Source organism: Platalea leucorodia, assembly GCF_965183815.1.
Source record: "Platalea leucorodia genome assembly, chromosome: 20".
Classification (NCBI taxonomy): Eukaryota; Metazoa; Chordata; class Aves; order Pelecaniformes; family Threskiornithidae; genus Platalea; species Platalea leucorodia.
In genome coordinates this window covers 4742200-4764260 of record NC_138842.1, presented here as the reverse complement: position 1 = coordinate 4764260, position 22061 = coordinate 4742200, and the positions used below count along the sequence as shown (strand labels likewise).

Sequence of the window (22061 nt, the reverse complement as noted above, 5' to 3'; positions counted from 1 at the left end):
GAAAAGAGAGAGAAGACAGTGAAATGCTTCAGTAGGACAGCAGGACTTCAGCCCTTAGGGGAGCTCCCTCCTTGCACAGCTCGATCCCTGCTCATTGCCTTTATTTCCATCTCTCTTCACACAGATTCCGTACTTGGGATTTTGTTCGTGCGAAGAACTGGGAGATACAGGTGTTTGGCAGCTTACGGACCCCCCCATCCTCCCTCTCACACACGGACCAACTGGAGGCTTTAACTGGAGAGAAACCTTACTACAAGAATAGGCAAAGCTACATGAGCAAGGAAAACCCATGGCCTTTCTAAGCGTTGGAGAATGTCTCTTCTTTCTTGTGTTTATTGACAGTGGAAAAATAGTCACAGTATGTTCAGTGGATCACACAAACAGCTGTTCTAGCATATCTCTCACACAGCCACAGTCATGCAAAAATTCTCATATACAACTAGGCAAATACAAAAGGGAGTGATTTGAAGGAAAAAATATTAAAATACAGGTTGAAGCTCTTGCACCACAGGGAGTCTCAGTTTAGTCAGTAGCACGGGTAGATTTTCCCATCTTGAATGGAGTTCTGGTAACACCAGTAACTTTCACTGCCCCCTGCACCGCGTTAGAAACAACTAGCACTGTGTAAAAGTTAAGTATTTAGGATGCTGGGGGTTTTTTTTCACTACGATTTTCGCAAAGCATTAGCAGGCTTGTTCAGGAGCACATGTTGAGACCCCCCTTGCTCACAACCCCCAAATTCTCAGCACCTTCCATAAAGTGTATCACCATCAGCTGGAAATGAGAGTCCAGCATTGCCTCTGCAGGCAGCATCAGATTATTCCTCTCCTCTATTTGAGCACTGTGTTAAGGGTTGTGTTGGGCATACCATGGATGCAAAGATTGATTGACACTGATCGACGTCAGAAGAAAATTCTGAATTTCACCTCAGTTACAGATGAAGTTTGCACCTCAAAAGACAGCACTGTTGTGAACAAAGACTGGGAGCAGTTTCTTTTAAGTGAAGATGAAACAAGCCTTTTCCAACCAAACCTGAAGGATTTAGAAAGTTGAGGGTTGTTTTTTTTTTTTTTTTTCTTTATTTAGGTTATTGAAATCCACCCTTGTGCACAGATCCAGCCTAAAGTGTTTTGTGTCATTTAAATTCCCTTCAGAAGACCTTGAAAAAGGGTTTTCCCTTTTATACTGAGGTTTTGTGCTGGTCATTTACACAGTGGTGGCTTTCTGTCCCGTGTGAGCTCTTCCGTCAGCCCTGGTGAGGTTCTGCAGTAAGCAACTTTCTTCAGGAGGTAATGATGAAATCAAAAAGACGCTGAAATTCAGCCTGCACTGCATGCTTTGCTTCCTTTTCTTTAATTCCTAAGTGCCATCTGTCATAAAGACAAAGCAGAGCTGAAAAAACAGTACACTTAAACTTAGGAGCAACATGCTTTGGCCTGTTAGGATGCCATTTATCTGGTGGGGGAACAGATAATGTTGAGGAGAAGGGGAAGAGAAAGGTTTCCATCTGTAGCTAAAATCTTTGAAATCAGAAGAAGGGTCCTCTTAGTGCAACAGCCTGCAAGATCCCAATACCAGCTGCTTCCCAGGAGAACGCAAAATACACTGCAGTGGGTAGTTTATAGTATAAACTGGCTTCAGAGCAGGTTTCTTTTAGATTAGTTTTATCTTAAGTCATCAGCCTTGGGTCAAAGAGTTCCTGCAGACATTTGTACAGGTCTTACCAGCATAGGCTAACTTTAAGAAGGTATTTAAAAATGTGCTTAAATGGGATGAAAGAGATTTAGGCGTATTCCTTTCTTGATTTGGGCCATAAGGCTGAGTATTCCCACAAATACCATCAAAGGGAAGTTCAGAAGTACCAGGAAAGAAATTCTGGCATCCTAGGTACCCCTCTTCTGTCCAGCTTTCCCTCTGCAGAAAGTGTTAGTGTCCTCATTTGAAATGTTTGTATGGCACAGAAGTTTATGCTGCGCGACTTTGACAAAGGTTTATTATTCATAGCAAGATCAAAGTTTGATGTTGCGTTGGTTTCTTTTAACCTAGCAAGCCTTTGGCAGGGCTGGTCTCACCAGTAGGGTGTGACTGAGCTGCACTTTCAGCAGTCAGAACAAATAAGGAGTGATAAACTGCAATTTCTTCTTCCTAAATGAGGCAAAACACTCAGCAATTGCGACGTAACAAATCTTAAGGGGTTTTAGCTTAGCTTTGCCTCTGGGTTTTATTGAGCTTGCCAGGGAGAGTACACCAGATTCTGTACAGATTTTGAGTCAGCAGAGAGCTCATCCTGTGCAATACATACATTGTCACGATCCGTAACGATAGTCCATTATTTATACATTTATGACTATGTAATACACAGTAGGCCATTCATAAGTGCATTATTACACCAGGGATGTATACCGAAATGTCAGGGAGATAACTTATGAGATGACAGAAGAAACTGCTCCCATGCAGTTATACTGCTGTCACTTTAGTTTTTAACTGTAATTTAAACTATTTTTGGCTGTGTACAGACATTCTGAAGAGCATTTCTGGCTTGTTTTCCTCCATGCTTACTCACTGCAAATTTGCAAAGAGTTTAAAACTAAATAGATGACAATCACACCAAAACTAATTTGGTTACTGATGCATGTGTAATTCTCCGAACTGCTTTTTGCTTCATGCTATGGGCCAGTAAGATCTAATTTGAGGCAACAAATATTGCCTATACAAAACAGTGGAGGCTGCTCAGGTCCTACTGCATTTAAGCAACATTACAAGGAGTTTATTTAGACAGAAGCATGAAACAGAGGGGGAACAAAACCTGAACGCACAATTTGAATATTGTACTAGCTGATCTTTGCATAGAGTAGTATAGAAAAGAGTGTTCTGTTTGAGAAGGTAGATGTTAAAATACTCTCTTCTTTAAAAAAAAGTCTATTTTTGGATGTTTGGGAAAGTATTTTGACAATTGTAGTCTTATCTCAAATTAGATTTTTCAGGTGTCAAGAATCTCAGAAAGAAAAATCTTATTTTCTTCTAGCATTTTGATTTCTCATAGGCGTTTTGTGTTAGGTAGTCTCATGTTGATAAGGCTTATTGGGGGATAAAAGAAACACCTTCTTTCTTTTAAATTTTTAATTGAGATGTTAAGAATACAAAACAATTGCTGCTTCACTTTCACTCCATTGCTGCTCATTAGTGTGTATTTAATGTCACTTCAGTGTTTTGTCCCAGAAGAACATGAGACTTGATCTATCTGAAGTGCGTGAAAGTCTTTTCCTTGCCTTCACTGTGAGCTGCATCAGATCCCAACAGTTTAATTAGGGTATAGGAGGCAAATAGCAGTTCCTAGATTTTTCCCTCTCTTCCCAATTAAGGAATAAAGCTGGAAATCTGCCAAGAATTAGTTGTTCATCCAGTATTTTCATAAACTGCAACTTAAGGGTTGGGCTAGAAAAATACAAGAATCGGAGCGCAGAGCGATATTCTCGCGCAGCAGCAGCTGACGGGATGGCACTCGGCACCAGAAGGTCAAAACCAGGGTATTTGAAAAAGTTCAGGTTTGATCAACAGTTTGCCCTTATCACCGGACTTTGTATCTCCCCCTGCGAAGTGGATGGGAGGGGGCTGCAGCATGCCCCAACCCCAAGGCTTGGCCTCTGCCTGGGGATACCTCTCCAGCTGGATGCAGGTGCCAGGTCTAAAGTTTCACGCGTTTCCCTTCCATTTGGTGCATTAGCAGCTACAGCCAAATACTTAAATCCTCTGAGCGTGGAGCCGGGTTCTCTGTGAGTGTAAACTCCAATCAACAAAGCTTGGCTTGTTTATGCACACTTGAGGATCCAGGCCATAACGTCAGAAAAAAAAACAACGTATTTCCCTTTTCACTCAGCCTGAACAGTTTCAGAAAGAAGTCAGCTGATGGTGTTAGCTTCTAGCATCAACGTTATTATGAAAGTGATAATTTACATCACCAAATGAGTGGTTGTTTACAAGAATTCTGCAGGAATTATCTTTAGTGAAGGCAACGTAAGCGGTAATTCTGCAAAACAACGAGGGTAGAAGGGATGCTAGAGCACTATTTCCCAGCATATTATTTTGTATCCGCAGCCCTGAGCCCCGCAGGTAGCAATATCTCAGGGACGCGGGTACTGTCGCCTGTGCGCTAACTGCAGCTCTTGGAAAAAAGGGGTGAGAGGATGGGGAGGGGGTTGTGTACAGCACTGTGACAGCCTCGGCCTCTCGGCTTAGCTCCTGCGTACTGCACTGGGTGTGAGGGGTTGTAAACTTTTCCCTCCGGGTCCCATGGGTCTTTACAAAGGCCTGATCCAGAGCCCGGGGAAAGAAAGAGGAAGATTTCTCATGATTTCCTCAGGCTTGGGATGAAGCCCCGCAAAGCCTGGTCCTATCGCAGGCTGCTCCCCCCTCCCTGCCGCTGACTTAATGAGGAATTTGGAGGACTCATATCTGCGTGGGGTTGAGCCCTTCCAGTCCCAATTTAAGAAATGCACACCGAAGTTGGGTGAAATTTAGTGTCTGATTATATTCACGCTCATTTCAAAAAGAGGGACGCTAGGTAGTTGAGTTAGGCTGTAGTCGACTAACCCTCGTTTAAACCCAGAGCTGGAAATTAGTTTGCGATGCTTCACAACTTAAAATGTATTGAAATTCCATATGAAAACTATTGTTTAGAAAGGGAGCCTTAATAGGTTTGGTTTGTGGTTTGTTTTGTTTTTAAAAAAGAGCCGAAGCATAGAGGAAATTATTTGAACTTTTAAAATAGACATGAAATTACGGTGGTAACAGACATGCTTAAAATGGTGAATGAATGAACACAAAAAAAAAAAAAAAAAAGTTAAGCAGTAAGTGTGACTGGTTGCATACACTCTAAATCGCTACTTCTCACCACTTCCTCAAATACTCGTTCCCTGGGGAATAGTCATGAACCATACATGCTACATAACAGAAAATACACAGCCAGTTCCTTTCTATTACTTCCCATTAAAATGTATTTTCTGAAGTTTCTCTCTGTGGACATCTCTTAAAACTTGATGTTATCAATGGATACTTTTTTTTTTCCATTTTAAACTTGTTGTATCATTCTGTTTATTACGTTTTTTAGTGTGAGCAGATTGTATTTATTTGAGAAAAATGTTTGCTGTTTAAAAAAACCAATAATTGTATTGCCAAAAATAGCTGTAATTACCTGTGACATCTGTATTTTTTTATTTTGGGGGGGGGGTTGGTTGGTTGTTTTTAATCTCAGTTTCAAGTGCTAACAACTGTTAAAACAACCACTGCATTTTAATTTGCTTATGACATTAAATGGATTTCTCGGAAGTCGGACAAAAATGTCTCGTAGATGATTTAATAAAGATGCCACGCACCCACACCTTGCCCTTCCTATTTAAATTTTCCTCTCAAGCGTGTTGGACTTTGCCAGAGTGAATATTCGGACACAGACCTTCAATGAAGTGCTCCTTCAGAGGGGCCCGTGCATTGCTGGGGTGCACCTCAGCAACATTTGCAGTGGCTCCAGCAAGATGGAGGGAGGAAAAACGCCTGTACTGGGCGTCTGCCCAGAGAACAGCTGTGCTGGGACCCCGAAACAGAAAAGGGAGGCAGGGCTGTTTCTCACTTTGGGCTGCAATGCTGCCCTCGCCACATCCCATTTCGGGATGCCCACCCCGATGGGGTGTAAGCCTCAGAAGCATCAAGGGGAAAGGGGAATTTGAGCTACATTTTTCTTCCCTCCACTGAAGATGAAGTTCATTTATTTGACAGCAGATGGCACAAAACGATCTCAAGTCTGGTTTTCCTTCTACTGCACAGGGCCTGAGTTTTCCCTCTGGGTTGGAGGCAGGTGGCTTCAGTGTCTCTGCTGCTTGAGGGCTTTTTTCCCCCAGAGTTATTTTACTGTCAGGTTTACATGTGTGGAACTGGAAGCACAACTTTTAAACCAAAGCAATGCTTACCTTTACAACACATACCTTCTTTGTTGATCTGGATTTTTTAATCCAGCAGTAGTTTTATCAGTCAGTGAGACTCTTCCTTTTCAAACCAACTATCTACCTTAAACTTTATGGCCTACAGCTCTGTTTTCCAGTAAAACTGGTTATATTATGATTAACATAAAAGCCATAGCTTTTATCAAATGTACACTAATAGAATGACACACTTCCATGCACCTGAAAGTTTAATGGAAACAGCTTCTAAAACATTAGAAGTGAAATGCATAATGTATTTCTAATTAACCATTTTGCCCAGTTCACTCAAACCCATGTCCTGCAAATGCACACAGTTTTTAAGCCATATTTCTTATCTTATTAAAGTCAGCTCATTTTGACAGTATTAGTCCTTTGCAGTAAATGTTGGGCAGTTGCAGAGAAGTGCCAGAAGAGGATCTGCCAAAGCCTTTTTGGAAATCAGCACACGTGGCTACATCATAAATGTACATCATCACATAAATTTTGTGATGTTACTGGACATCACACATCCAGGAGACACAAAAAGCTTTGCTATGCCCCAGATTGCTCCCGAAATAATCAGACCTGCGAGGGGACACGGGAAACCCAGATTCTGCCACCGGTCCTCTGGGACCTCCTTGATGTAGTCATCCCTCCGCCCTGTGCTTCGGTGCTCAGCGAACCTTTCACAACCACCTCACCAATACTCTTCATTCCCCGGAGAGCCACAAACCGCACACAGCGAATTACCTTTCTCTCGTTATTTGTTTTGCCTGGATCCCCGCAAGCAGAGCAATGCAAACCTCCCGTGGATGCGGCGGTACAAGACGCAGAGTGACACAAGACTATTTTTCCAGAGATTTAAGCAACCTTGCCAATTACTGCGCTACAGTGATGTCCACCAAATATGCTCTGCCTTCCTGAGTGTCTCCCCATCTTGGGGAATTAAATCCTACACACAGTGCACCTGTCGGATCACTGCAGCAGGGGTCCCTGGTGGGGCTACCCCAGGGCCACGTTTCTCTTCACCTTTACCTGCTCCCCCCAAATACATCTCTTCCCCCGCACGGATGCTGAGCAAGACAGAGCTGGAGGGGGTGCAAGGTGAAGCGTCCCCCATCCTGTCACCCACCAGTTTTATTTTAGGGACCTGTGAGCTCATCGATTTCTCAGCAGTCGCCAACACATGGGAAACATGAGACGGGGGGAGAAGAGAGTGGAACAACAGAGAGAAGGAAAGAAGGCAGAGACCCCAGCAGTGATGAAGTCATGGTAAATCTGCTCCCTCCGTGCTGAAAAGGGACCGGCTGCACAGCGGCCCCGGCAGAGAGAGGAAGTCAGCACAGACCGCCTGCGCCCACACTGCAACATGACTTTCACCGGGGTGCTACACATCGCGGCTCTGTTCCTGATGCAAGGTAAGCAATACGCGTTGTCTTACGTGATCTCCCCTTTGCGAGCAGTCCAGCTTGGAGAACTCAATTTCCAGAGTTGCAGCAACACGCAAGGCAGCTTTGCTGCTGTTGTTTTCTTGTTGACAATGCTGTATTGTCACCCAATTTCCAAAGCACACTGGTGCTGAATTCCAGCTGACTCCTAAACTCAGTATAGATGAGGTCAATTCACCTCCTAGCAGCTGTCAGCATGCTTGGGATGGCAAAGTGTTGGGAAATCAAAAGATTCACCCTTAAATTTGGACAGTGGATCACTGCTTACTCTCCATGGCTTGGATATCTGTGTATGCCTTTGTTCATGTATTGTGTAGAAAGAGGCTAATATAGAGTCAGAGTAATTTAGAAAGCACTTGCAAAGTACTTTGAAAATGAAAAGCACTTTAAATGCTCAATCTCCTTACTCCTACTAGAAGATGTAGCTTATACCTGCTTTGCTCATCTCCTGTCTTTCATGCACAGGAGAGTGTGAAAGATTTATATTTGACCATGTCAAGTAGGGAAAGATTTAAATGAGGAAAGCAGCAAGACAGCTCAGGGTTCTTGCAGGCTTCGCTCCTGGTCTTTGCAGGACGAATGCATGCACGAGCCCGGTGCTGGCCGAAGCAATAGTCCCTCTCCCTTCTTAACAAATGCTGGAGCAGAAACCATAGCAGTACTATTGCTGACACTTCGCTAATACTTTCACACACGAAGGTCTTGTTAACAGAGGCCAAATCAAATCTCAGTGTCTAAACAGCGACAAAGCATTCTGTAATACTGTATGCTTAGGATATTTTATTACCATTGATTGTGTTTAACAGAAGCCAGGCCTTAAGGAGCTGTCAGTTATATTCTAGCTGAACTAGCACTTGCAGTATGCTTTAGACTTGCTCCAGATCAGCAGCTTCCACTCGGAGCGTACAACCCCTCTTCCCCCAGTATTGCTGCAGACTCCTGCACGATGAATTTGTACCTGCTGACAGCCGCTAGCTGCTCTTGGCCATCAGAATTAATTCAGACCCCCACTCGCAGGTCAGCGGCCACAGGTCAAAAATAGCTCATTAAACAGGATGTCTCTATAGGCTACAGTTTTAAAGATAACTCTGAAATGATGCATTGAGTGCGTATCACCGCAACAAGTTCTCTGTGCACTTTCTGATGGCTAAAATAATAGCAACCAGAGGCATGAACCATTCTGCTCAGTTAAATCCTGCAATTTCTAGCAAGAAATTGTTGCCCTTTCTTGCCAAGAAGGTGGATATATCACTGTACTTGATGCCAGACTAATTTTTCCAGGTAGCCAGGGCACCTGCGCTCCACACGGTACAAGAACCACTGTTCTCTGGAGCTGGCACGGGAGCATCTCCCACGCCCCGGTGACTGTACTGTGGCGGGCTACAGTGGCTTGAAGACCACAGCCACGTCAAACTGCCCCCTATACAAGGAAGGAAATTTGACCTGAGAGTCATGGTCTGAATGAAGCCGTGGTCTCTCATGGAAATTACATATATGCTCTCTCCTGGCGGCTGCTTTTTTATGTTTTAGAAAAACAAGCAACACCGCCACCTTTTCTTGTTCAGTCTGGCTGCTCTCACCTCAAAAGGTGTGACTTGAAAGACCCCACGCTGCTGTTAGCAACAGGAAACCGTCACTACGAAAAAACGCAGAAGGGCCCCGTGGAAAACCGCAGACAAGGCCCCCTCTGCTGCTTTAACAACATGCACCTTCTGACACAGGTCTTTGCAAGTGGAACCCACGCAAGGAGGTTTTCCTTTTCTACCCCTCCTCTGCAAATGACCCCCACATGGCACAAGCCCTGAGAAACCAGCTGAAACACTAACCCTAAGAAATGAAGGTGGAATCAAGAGGAAACATAAGCCAAAGGCACTGATGTGCCATATGTGATGGTAAATCAGTTATGGCCACTCTAAGTTCAACAGGGCTTCACTGGTGCACAGCGATTCAGTCAAACCCAGCCTGTGGTGTCTCCTGTCACCGTGCAGTAAGGAGAGAGAGCAGATCTGTATTGCACAGTTTCTTCTTAGCTAAAGCAGCATACATCATACTTACAAATTCAAAAGTAAAAATATTGAGATATTACAAGGAAATCTCTTCTACAAGCTTATGGACGCCAAAGATTAGATAGCGAAGAAAGAGAAAAGGTCCATGATGTATTTGCTATTTGTGAAGTCCCAAGCTACATCACTGACCATTTTTCCGTGCCACTTCTGGCCCAGGAAACATCACATGTGCCTAACTCATGGGTGAGGCATGGCAACAGATCCCCATGGGAAACTACTGCCTGACAGGGAGACAAGTCCTTCCTCTGATTTTAGTGGTAAAAGATCAGGTCCAGCAAGAATGCCCTACGATACCTTCATTTCTGGTATATTTAAAAATGTTTCTTAAGAAAAAGAAAAGCTTTCCTGAAGCCCAGAAAGATTCATTTCCCCAAACTGCAGTGCTCACGTATGCAGTAGGAACTTGCAGCAGACAGCTACCTGGAAAATAAAATCAAAACACACAAAATAGGAATGAAAAATAAAACCCTCTTACTGCCTATTTACTTAACTCTGACCCAGGTGCTGCTCTTAGCTATTTCTCCAGGGCATGCTTTTTTTCTGGAGAAGGCAATTCATTCCAGGTCGTCAAATATTTTCACAAAGTGTATTCTATATCTTAGAATGTCTGGAGAGAAAAAAAAAAAACAAACCACACTTTACTGCCCATCTGTAAAATGAACTGGGAGGAGAGAGGATGAAATTTCATTTTAGCAACCTGTGCCAGGCCAGGTTTGAGGATCCTGCCTGCAAAAGAAGTTTCAAGCCAGTTCAAAGCAGCTGCAGCATTACACTTTCTGAATAAAAAAGCCTCATTTTTCAGAGGTGTTGATCATTCACTGCTCAATCAGGTTCAACAGGTCCAGAATGGAACATGGAATAATGAAAATTAATGTTCATGTTAATACACAGGGAGAACGTGCATTAAAAGGGTCTGCTGTCAATTCTTCAATGGCTTGTGTGGAATAGCATCCGATAACTAAATCTGGTTGCACTGGCAGGTGAAGATCAGAAACCTTTGGTGCAAGTCCTACCTGGTGACTGTGATGACCTATCTAATGCCTGTGATTTATTTATATCAGTACAATCACACTAGCAAGTTTACTAATGTAGAAAAACCTTTACACCCTTGAGAAAAGGAAAATTGACATATTGGTTTGTGTGAAACATTGTCGCTTTTCTTCGTGTCACATTTTAGTACTTGTTTTTTCCCCTCATCTCTGGCAGGGGATTTTCCAGGAGTTGGCAGTGAAACCGTAACTCTAAAGGAAGGAGAGGACCTAAATCTCCGTTGCACCCTCAGCAGTGACGACGCTTCTGCACGGCAGTGGTTAAACCCTCACGGGTTTGCCATTTTTCTAAACACCCAGCGGGGTAAGTGTGAAAACTGAAGGCAGCGCTTTCCACCTGAGGCTGGAGGGTCACTCAGAAGTGGGCTTTCCTGGCTCCCGCCCATGGCCAGTCTGACTCACCTGCTACCCCACCGCTCGAGACGGTTTTACGTTCAGCCCCTTTCTGGCAGGAAGCTGATGAAATGGAAACCCCCCCAAGAGTGGTCTGGCACTAGAGCTTTTAGCAATGAACTGTACTTACCACCAGCACCAAGAGATTAGCACAAAACCCCACTCTTGCGCTACAAGAGAGACAGGAGTGGACATGCCTGAAAGCCCTGGGTACTCTTCTGCTCATCAAGGAATTCAATGTAGTGCGTCATGAGGAAATTTTTAGAAAACAAGCAGTGAATTCTAATATGTGCTGACAAAGCCAAAGTTACAATTACCATGTTCCTTTCCACTCCCTACACCTCATGCCTCTCTGTCCTTATCTCTCCTCTTGTTGGTCCAAATTCAACAGCTCTGCAAGATGAGGACTGCCTTAGTCTCCCCCATATGTACAGTACCAAGTCAGCATCCCTGCTTGTTAAAGCCTTTAGGCTTGAATGATAATAGTGACTGGGGTTTATCCAAATTACGTTGGGTACCCAACTCCCATTGAAACTGCACAGGAACCTCAGCCACCAGGTCTTGCCACCTGCATCAAACCAGCCTACTAATATTTCCCACAAGTATTGCCAATATTTCTAAATGGAAAATGTCATGAGTAACTGTTGCTCCTATTTACTCAGTTACAAGAGCAAGTGGGATGAGTGTTCAGTAGCAATTTTAAATTACTCATGCATATATGTATATTAGGAACTGTTTCCTGTGGAATCCAGGATCCCGAGTTCAGTACTCTCAGTGTAATGAATATGAACCATTAGATTCAAATGGGATCCAAAAAACCTCAGTGCTGAGCCACCAACAGCTAATCAAGATGGGAAACAGGGCTATTGCAACCTGCTCTGTGCTGCTTTGACATCCAGGCTTCCAAAACCCACAGCAGGCTATGACAGGGGTTCCTCTCTCCTGCTGCAGTCTATTAGTCTAATTGCACCTACAAACTGCAAGACCTAGGAGGAATTCCCCTCTCCATCAGTTATCTCTATTTTTGACATATATGTAGGTTCTCAGTATTTTACACCTTAGAGGTAGATGCCAGTAGCAAGAATCCCTTCATTTATGCGAGTTCTCTATGGCATCTCCATCTTTTAATGGCTCTAACCCTTTTGATGCTTAGTTTTACTGAGTTGACACAGCAATTTAATAAGGTTGGGGGAGGAACATATCCACTGCTATCTATAGGAGCAGAATCTAACCCAAATGAACAAAACAGTATCTGTCTTGGATCACCAGAGGATTCAGCCCATAGTTTCAACATCCCACAATTATCCTTCAGTAAGACACATGCTATAACACCCACAAAGTGTTTGCAAAGTATTTGGATCCTTGATAAGTCAGACACACTGATTTTTTTTCCTTTTACAACACAGAAGAAAACAGTCCTCATTTAGAGAGTAACCAAGCTTTACATTATGCATGGACATTTTCATTTTTTATTCTGAATCACCACTGTGAGTCTCTGTCATATTGCTTCTCCAATAAACCACTTTGTGAATCAGTTCCCTCCAGCCTCATTGTAGCTAAAAATATGACAAGCTAGCTACAAGTCCCTCATCATGGTGATTTCAAAATCCTTTAATATTTAATCATTTCCATAAATTATAGTACTGCTGTGATTTTCTCCCAACTCTGCATTTTTACAAGACCTCAGCTAAAAAAATAAAAATCTTTTTCTCCCTAATGACTGATACGCATCTCCAGTTTCAGTTCCATTTAAGGGCAGAAAGTTACACTTTCTGTGCTGCAATTGTGGGAAAAGTCCATGTGACTTGCTGGCCTGACCCTGAGGACTCCCAGGGGTCAACCAGCGGGAGGAACGAAGCAAAGACTAGAAAGTTGAGAGAGAGAAAGGGGACTGTATAGCAGAGTACAGATATCCTACGAGATGGTCTCATTAAAATCAAGGTAATTAGGCAAGGATAGGAGAAGCAAAACAGCCAATTAATAAGCAGTTAATAAAGAGGTGTGTGCTGACCATAGTGTTCATTTATATATCACAAAATACACCCGAAGAGGGGAAGTGATTTTTTCAAGGCCAAATAAAGGCTTAGGGAATGGGGAAGAGAAAGGTCCTCAGTTCACGCATCTATGCTCTGTACTCAAAGGTCATATTACTTTTCTGATCACGTATCATGTTCTCACCCTCCGATGTTTGCTTATATTTATCCATCTAGACACTTAAAGAACCCAAATTGCTGTAATACCTGGGAACACAGGAATAAGGCCCCCCGAAAATAAAAACGAGAAAAACCATGACATTTTCGCTGCTGGCAGCACACGTCCCCTTCTTCAGCTCACTGCTGCCTCTGCGCTAGCGCCGCACCAACTAGGAATGCTTTGTGCTAGAACTGCTCCCTTACGTCAAGTGTTGATGCATTAAAAAAATGCAATAAAGAAAACTATCCTCATTCATTACTGCTTTGATTATCTGTCTTCCTCTTATGTACCAACACGCATAGCATGCTGGGTTTTATTTTCCTTACAGCTTTAAGGGATCAGAGGTACAAACTTATCCATTATTCAAAGGATGAATTATCCATCCAACTGTCTAACGTAACAGTGTACGACGAAGGCGTATATAAATGCTTCTACTACGGCACCCCGTTCAAAAGCAAGAACAAGACTGTTGAGGTGTTAGGTAAGTTCCTTCACCTGCTTTGCTCCAGAGGAGCAGAACAAAGCCAGCTCCTCAACTCCAGACCTGCATTTTTGCATGCAATTGTATGGGGCTTAACACAAGATAATCCCGGTCTTAGATCAGTCCCCCCAAATGATGCTATGTATGCAGCCATTCATAAAACCAAGTAGAAAGATGTACTATAACTGATTCTAAATCTTCTTGCTGCAGCTGCTCCTTCTAATCCAGTACTGGAAGTATCCCAAGACACAGAAAGAAGCATTACACTGTCTTGCCATACCCAAGGATGTAAACCACAGCCCCAGATTACCTGGCTGTTGGACAACGGGATAGAGCTCCCTGGTAAGTGTTGAAGGACTAGGGATTGATTACTAACAATTTCTTCTTATCAGCCTTGGGCACATTTAAAAATACTGGAGGGTGAAACACCTGCAACACATCAGCTGGGACTGCCGCTCATCCTCCACTCATTTAGTACAACTTGGCCCCCACAGTGCCGGGTTGGAGAAAAGTCAGCGCTAAATTCCAGTGTTTGTGCAAGGGAGAGGGCTCATCTGCTTTGCTCACATTCAGTGCAGAGCAACAGCACTCGGCACCAAAATCCCTTGAGAGTCTGGAGTGAAATTCCACTGAAACAAAATGAAACCAAAACTCTGGAGGCACAGTTTTCAAAGCCCAAGTATAAAGTCAGTTAACAAATCCATTATAACTGTTTCCCATGTTGGGACGAGTAGGCAGATTTTCCCCAGCTTCGCTGAGCAGCTCACCCGCACACCAGCAGCCTTTCTCTCTCGCTAATCTGTTCAGCGCCAGGCAGCTCTCTAGCAGAAGCAAGAGGAGAGCTCAGGAAACACAGCCCGTGCCGCCCCGTGAGGCTCTCCCTGGTGAGAGTCTGCACACACCTGGGTGGACACATGTGAGGAGGAACAGAGCCACCACGTAGCTCAGTTTAACTTGTGTACTATATAAACAGCTGCTTTGAGGGCCATCTTCTAATGATAACCACCTTATTAGCTGTAACTGTAGCACAGTGGAGAGGAAATGCACATCCATATCAAAGTGTGAGGAAAATACCCATAGATGCAAATGTATTTTCTTTCACGTATTGACAAGTTCTTATTTGTATTTTGTATCATCAAGCAACATATTCAAAGCTTAGCCTATAATGCTCCCCCCCCGCAAGATGGCTTTTTTAACTAAGAGCTCTAGAAAGCAACAGAGAAGTGTGCTGCCCTGAATATAGCTAGAAATCAAGACTAAAGAAAGAAACCTAGACTGCCAGATACACAGGCATTAATGCAACCACATAAAGCCCTACGCTTAAAGGAATTGCACTCAGGGGAAGTAGCATAGCTGGCAAGCGAGCCACATGAAAGCCAGGGCAGAGCTATCTGTGACCGCAGGGGGAAAGGTGCTCTGGAGCAGTGCATGGGTCTTGGAAAAGCAGTTTCTAAAATCCTGCATGTCTTTGGGAAGAGCTAGGCTGTGTGTGACTGTAGGGGCTTGGGGGAATACCAGCTGTGAAGTTATGAAGAGCTCAGGGAAGTAATATGTCACCTCTAAGTTTTTATATACATTTTTCCCAGCGTCCTTCTAAAAACAGGTACTTCCTTAAACTTGAAACAACCTCAGTTCTGGCCTGATAAAGTATATTACTTGTAACATCACAGCACACAAGTCAGACACTAAACACCTCCCACAAGACATAAAGCCCATCGTGCATTTCTCCACTTATTTTAACAAAAACCTATCCTTACCTTTATCTCCTCCTTGCCTTTGTAGCACTAACCCAGCCAGCCATTAGAGCAAGCCGTACCAGTGAGAACTACCAGACCTTCCACCCACAGGCACCTGGGAACGCAATTAAGCACCACAGGGCCTCTGCTGGGTCTGTTTGGTTGGCTCCATCGGTGGCTGGTTTTCGGAGGAAGGAATATTTGCATGAAGAGGTGCTGATTTCACATGTGGCCTGCTTGTGGCAGACACCAAATGTTTGAAAGGAAAAAATAACTGTCCTAATTCAGTGTTTCTCACACTTTCTGCATGTGCCTTTCCTTTTTTTTTTGCAGGTGACTGAGTAACACTCCTTTCTCTCCCTTCCATTCTCAGCTTTAATCACTTACTGCAAATATTTATACTAATTATAAAATAGCTAATACATCTTAATTACTGGCAGCACCTCAGTTCCACCAGGGCTCAGCAGGGGCGAACAGGCTGTAATTACTGAGCTGTTGCTGACAAAGATTATTTCCTTCCTAGGAAAAACACTTTGAAATCCTTTTGAGCTCTTACGTGACCCTGCTGGGGATGGAAAAGAGGGTTGAGAAACACTGGTCTGTGTGGTACAGCAAGTTATCTGTAAAGGCTAATTTGGAAACAAGGAATTTCTTTCATTTAAGAAATAAGGGTGTTACCAAGGGTAACAGATCAAGAGAAAGCAGCAGTTTGTTTCCAGAGAACCTCTACATTGTAAACAGACAGTAGAAATTATTGTGCTACCATGGGCATTTAAGGTAAACGTCTGAAAAAACCTCCCTCTCCACCAGAGCTATTCAAACACATCTCTTTGTGTCACATGAAATACATCTTTATTTTTCCATATCGTATAAATGAGTAGAAGTCAGTATTACTTAGAGGACTAGGAACCACATCAGACAAGTTACCTGGCTTTCTCTAATTCATTAGGGCCAGGGAATTAATCTTGGGGTTTAACTTCCGCCAGGTGCAAAAGGGGAAGAGTCAAACCTGCATTGTAGGGATGATGGAGGACTTGTCCAGGATTTAATGGAGTTGTACCAATGTTTATTTATTGCAAATGTAAATATTGTACATCAATACAAATTTAACAACTTCTTTTTATGTTTGGGGTAACAAATCCACAGCTACTAAGACACACACTCAATGCCCTTGGATACCACCTAGCAGAATCAGAACTTTTTTAGATGTCGGTTGTGCTGCAAAAGGGCAGGTCCTTGCCCCGAGGCTCCCTGCTGCAGGCCCTGCATGGCTGTGGCACACAGCAAAGCAATTTATTCCATTCAGTAAGGACCAAAAGTGCCGGTGGGTGTTTGGACGTTTCACCGTGGTCCTGCAGGGCGCTGCAGGGGAATTTCCCCACGTGAGTCATGAAACCGAGCAGAGGCTTCGGGTTGAGCGCAGGAGGTGCAGCGAGGTCTGCACTTAAACAACTGCCGAGGAAGAAAACATGACCTTGCTGCCTTTGGGCTCCCATGTAATCCATTTACACAATGAACCACTTGTGCACAGTAATCAGGTGCTGCTTTAGCACAGCAAAGTAATGCAGATTGCGCCTGGAAGGTTTTTCATTAAATTGCTCTTGACTAGAAAGCACTTAAATGTTTTCTTCCAATGGGTGTATAGGTGACACTACGCACAAGTTAGAAGCTGATGGGAAGAAATGGACCACAACCAGCACGCTGACAGTCCTCGCCTATGGGCCCAGTTCAACAGCCAGCTGCATCGTTCGCCACCGAGCACTAAGAGGAGAGCAGCTGATGGCGTCTTTCCAGTTTGAGGCCCTCCCTAGGACGGGTACTGCAGGCTCCTTCAGCAGAGGCTATCCCATTTTACCGCTCTGAAGTGGTGACAGTTATGCAGATACATATGCAAAGCTGAAGCCCATAGTCTACTGCTCCATGTGTGGAATCTATTTTTAAATGAGAGGGCTACCTGGGGCAAAAGGAACTCCAAACTAAGATTCTGGGGCTTTTTCCTGCTTCTTAACTACCTTAAAATTCATTAAACATTAAGCCACAGCAGGCCAGGCAGGTCTGTTCCCCAGTGCTGCTGCTAGAATTCAGGTGATGTTTGTCCTAAAGCTTTAAAGATAACTCAAAGTTTATGTTCTCAAAAAGCTGTGAGCTTCCCATGCCTTCTGTGTATTAGACACATCCACCTGGAAAGCTAGCAGCGTGTAAATATCGTAAATTAACACTGAAGTTGCCTGTCTAATAATTCTCAGAGTGGAGTTTGCCTTCCGCCTATTTACTCACGTTTAGGATGGATCTAATTATTCTTACTTCATTCTTCCTTAGATTGCTTGATTCCAAAAATGCTCATAAAGTGCTCTGAAAGTTGTACTGTTGGTTTTTTTCAGTGACAAAAACAAGTCCTTCACCAGCTGCGCTAGAGGTGGATACACGTGTCCCTGAGAATCAGCAATCTACAGGTAGGCATTAACGGCTTGGCCTCTTTTCATTAGTGCCCGGGTCAGACAAACACAGCAGCTATCACCAGTTGCCATCAGCACCGAGGGACATTTTGCACAGCCCTCAGAACCGCTCTGTTTTTTCCCCAGTGACCGCAGCAGTGTCAGATCTGAACAGCAGCACAGCCTCCGCTTCAAGCTACCCACAGCAGACTGGTAAGGGTTTCACTTTCATTTCTCTCCTCATTTCATAGTGTTAAATACATTCAGAGGACAGGGAAGCTGAAGGTGGGAGGGTAGGACTGTAAGTCTAACCACTGATCAGACAGAGCACCCGAACAGTCCGGAGTATGGAGCATACAGGGCAGGTTTGGGTTTTTAAGGATCAGTTCAATGGCAAAGCGCGTCTTCTGATTTTGTCTTGTGTTTGGGGGGGGTTCCTTTAGGACCCGAACAACCAGCCATCCCTCCTGCAGTACCAGAGGATCCAGTAGTTACCAGCTCAGTGTCAACACCAACCCAGCAAAACCTGCAACCAGATGTCACATCTACTTGTAAGTTTGGCCGAAGTTACATGAATTTACCAAACCAGGACAGAAATGCTACCGAGAACAGCGTTACATTCAGCAAGCACGTAACATAAAACGCAGCATTTCTCGCTTGTGCGGGGAGCCCTCCGTTTTACAGCCGTGAAGGCCCAGTCTCTCTCGTTAGATGCAGAACATCAGCATTAGCAGCAGCAGCCAGGCCGGCCACTGTCACAGCAGGGTGTGTAGCCCAGGCTGGGATTTCTCTGGCCAGTTGCACTAGGTGGCACTGTGCAACAGCGGTTATCTGTGCATATAGCAGGCTGCAGCTTGCAGCTATTGAACTGAGGAGCCGTTTCCAGCAGAAGAATCAAGAGCTCCATTGCCCAAATCAGTTGGCCAAAACCCACCGAGGTGGGCACACGCGCCTGCTTAGTGAGACGGGACCTGCAGTGAAAAATCAATCGGTTGCTTTAGAAATACACAAACTCTCTGTTTATAGTTGTTTAAAAGTGCTACATCAGTGGTTACAAATGTTGCAGAATGGCTATGTCCTGATAAACAATTCGTAAGTATGTTGATAAACATACATTGAAAGCTTGACTCTTCTAACAGGACTTTCACTAGAATCATAGAATCGTTAAGGTTGGAAAAGACCCTTAAGATCATCAGGTCCAACTGTTAACCCAGCACTGCCAAGCCCACCACTAAACCATGTCCCTAAGCGCCACATCTACCCGTCTTTTAAATACCTCCAGGGATGGGGACTCAACCCCTTCCCGGGGCAGCCTGTGCCAGGGCCTGACCGCCCTTTTGGTGAAGACGTTTTTTTCTAATGTCCAACCTAAACCTCCCCTGGCGCAGCTCGAGGCCGGTTCCTCTCGTCCTAAGGTGCGCTTACATACCTGACAAGGAAGAAAATCCCTTATGAACGTAAAGTTTGGGTAGACACAGAACGCATTATCATTTCAATTTTACAAATCAATGTTAGTTATACAAAGATATATTGTCTGTGGGCATAAGAAAGTCAGAGCTCGCCTCTGTTTGCGCAGGGTCCGAAGTAACGCCAGCTGCCGCAGGAAAGGAAGAATCGGCGGGTTCGTCGAGTTACCGTGTCCCCACCGGTACGACCTTGCATCGTCAGACGTGGGTGGTCGCGGCAAAGGACGGGGATTCTCACTCTGGGTGACTGCACTGCTGTCAGCTATGCAGACAGTAAAAGAGTGGTCAGGGATATGAATACCAAACAAATATCTGCTTTAAGGAAAAGGATACATGCTCACTCCTGGTTTTGCAAGCAAATGAAGCAAACCGATGGACAGGGAAAGCCCCCAAATGACCAAAGTGTCAAAGCACAGCTTTGTTTTAATTTGGCTGTAAATGGGAACCAGTGAGTTCTACAATGTGTAAGAGACTCTGAGGATTTTCTATTCCTAAAGCTTAGGTGGTCTTCAGATTAAAATGAAACACAGTGTTGAGGAAGTGAGCACAAAGCTTTAAGTCAAGGGCTCCAGAAGTCCCTTTCTGCTGCACTACCAGGAGCCCTGGACTTCAAAGCTGCTGGGAAAATATGCATTTCTTAAGCATCTCTTTGCCCTTCAGAGAAATACTGTTCTCCTTTCCATTCCTCCAGGGACTGAAATAGCATTCAATGACAATGTCACAGAAGAGGAACTTTCCAGGACAGAAGCCCCACTACCAAGTGAAAATGTAACTGTGATTTCCGTCATCACCTTTGGTACGAGCTCTTTAATGACAGCTTCCAAACATGCAGTGGGCTTTCTTACACCAAGCTGGTTCTCTCTGACCACGTATCCACCTCCAAACCTTTTATCAGTACACTAGGGTAATGCTGGCTTGCAGTCTTGGGGAGGGACCACAGAAACACAACCATTTTTATCATCTAGAAAAAAGCTAAATTTTACTGTTTGTTGTGCCAGAGCACAAGTCCACTGATTTCATCAGTTTTTCTTGTTCACACAAGAAGAAAAAATTTTACCTCACGTCCTAAAATTAAGTCCAATAAGGTGACTTCTGCTCTCCCACCATGTTCATCTGGCCTGGTCCAAGATATATCGTCCTTGTCTTAATTACCAGAGACTCACAGGAAGCTATTTAACAAAACAAACATACACCTGCCTCTTTTACAGAGCAAGATCTGAAATCTGAAGGCATCAAAAAGAAGGAGAGTAATCTCTTGCTGCCAATCTTGGTGGCTGCTCTGATTTTCGTGCTGCTCATCATTGTGCTGCTTTTTATGAGGAAGCTGAAAAAAGCTCATGGAGTGTGGAAAAGAGGTGGGTGATGGCCCTGTCCGAGCAACTGCTGATGCTGCTTTATTCAGAGGGGCTGGAGAGCTGAGGAGCCTGTTAAGCAGAGACAAGAAACGGCTCCTCCAGCCGCCGATTAGATGTCCTTCTCCCATAGACAGCGACTGTGACTTGTTGCAAACAACCATTGAAGAGTCCCTGTAATTAATGGCCTTGGGCCACGCTTCAGCTGACGCAAGGTGCCACAAAAGCCAACGAAATCGTTGTCTTAGGCACATCTCTTAGATGGTCAGGATGATTGAACCCCCCTTTTATAACTAGTCTCTCAGGATTTTTATGCTCAAGGCAGAGAGTGAGGAAGAGTCATGGAAAAAAATCTCATCATGTTAATTACATTTGTTTTCTGCACAGAAAATGATGTTTCAGAGCAGACACTGGAGAGTTATAAATCCAAATCTAATGAAGACAGTCCAGGCCATGAGAAGAACGGACACGGTAAAAAGCTTTAACCAATATAAACTAATTCCTGCTAGAGCGTTGCTACTGACCACAGCCAGAGCAGACTGCAGTCAATCTTACCGTACAGAGATATTTGCAAATTGCGTCTTTTAAATCTGAATATTCTAAACCTAAACCTTTCCTAGCCAGACGTCCACCACAGATATTACAGCTTCAGCAAGAGTGATGCAGAACCGTACAGAATGAAAATCATTCCTTTTTATTTGATAGGTTAGACCGGATAATCACAATGGGCTTATCAATTTTCTAAATATAATCTACTGAAGCACTAATAAAAACAATACGCGTGGTATGTACGAGGAATGCTACTATTGTTAAACTGTCCTGAATGGCTCTTACCTGATCTCACCACCACCAAAACATCAGTGCTTCATCAGTCCTGTCCTCAGCCAGTGACTACAGACGGAGGCAGGCCTGTCAGCCTCCTCAGCTGGGGTATTTCTGCTCCACGCTTGGACTTTTGTCTAAACAAGGGCAGCTTTCGGCAGGTGAATAAGCCCACGTGGCAAAAATGAGGGAACTTTGCCAACGTCTTTCAACATGAGTTTATTGCAGCACCTAAACTGTATTAAAAGAGAAAGTGGCTCATAATTATTGTCAAAATATTTTCAAAACTTTCTTTCTTTTTCAAATATTTTCAAATACAAAATATTTAAACCATGCAGGTACCTCCCCTTTACAAAATCAGTAATAAATGTGTGTTTACCTTCCAGTTGTCAATCAGAAGTCCAACATGCAATATGTAACAGAAGGGTATGTGGAAACAACGCAGAAGAATCCAAGAGACCAAAACATTGCAATAAGTGAGAAACTGTATGGATGTGGAAAGGAAACGGATGTATAGCAATGGGAAATCTGTACGATGTGCAGAAACACCACTGTTTCCTGATATTTATATTACAGCGTTCAGATATCTATATGATTTCAAGGAGCAGAAGTACAAAGAGCTACCCTCAGTCAAAAGCCAATTTGGACTGCTTTTCCTTAAACACTGGG

At 43.9% G+C, this 22061-nt stretch overlaps 2 protein-coding genes across 3 annotated transcripts in view; both read left to right on the top strand.

Annotated features, from left to right (window-relative positions):
* Positions 1–5216, top strand: part of UBASH3B (ubiquitin associated and SH3 domain containing B) — a 76756-nt gene extending 71540 nt beyond the window's left edge. For both annotated transcript variants that reach the window (XM_082330606.1, XM_082330607.1), the window contains exon 14: positions 125–5216. In XM_082330606.1, coding sequence (XP_082186732.1) covers positions 125–262 — 138 coding nt within the window. In that variant the 3' untranslated portion in view covers positions 263–5216. The remainder of the gene's footprint in view (positions 1–124) is intronic.
* A 2104-nt stretch (positions 5217–7320) lies between these two features.
* Positions 7321–21909, top strand: CRTAM (cytotoxic and regulatory T cell molecule; the record flags this gene model as incomplete). Its single annotated transcript, XM_082330669.1, has 12 exons — positions 7321–7369; positions 10672–10818; positions 13429–13581; positions 13792–13923; positions 16963–17133; positions 17699–17770; positions 17900–17965; positions 19329–19400; positions 19910–20014; positions 20427–20573; positions 20958–21041; positions 21779–21909. 12 exons carry the CDS (start codon positions 7321–7323, stop codon positions 21907–21909), a joined length of 1329 nt encoding a protein of 442 aa, XP_082186795.1.
* Positions 21910–22061: the final 152 nt, after the last annotated feature.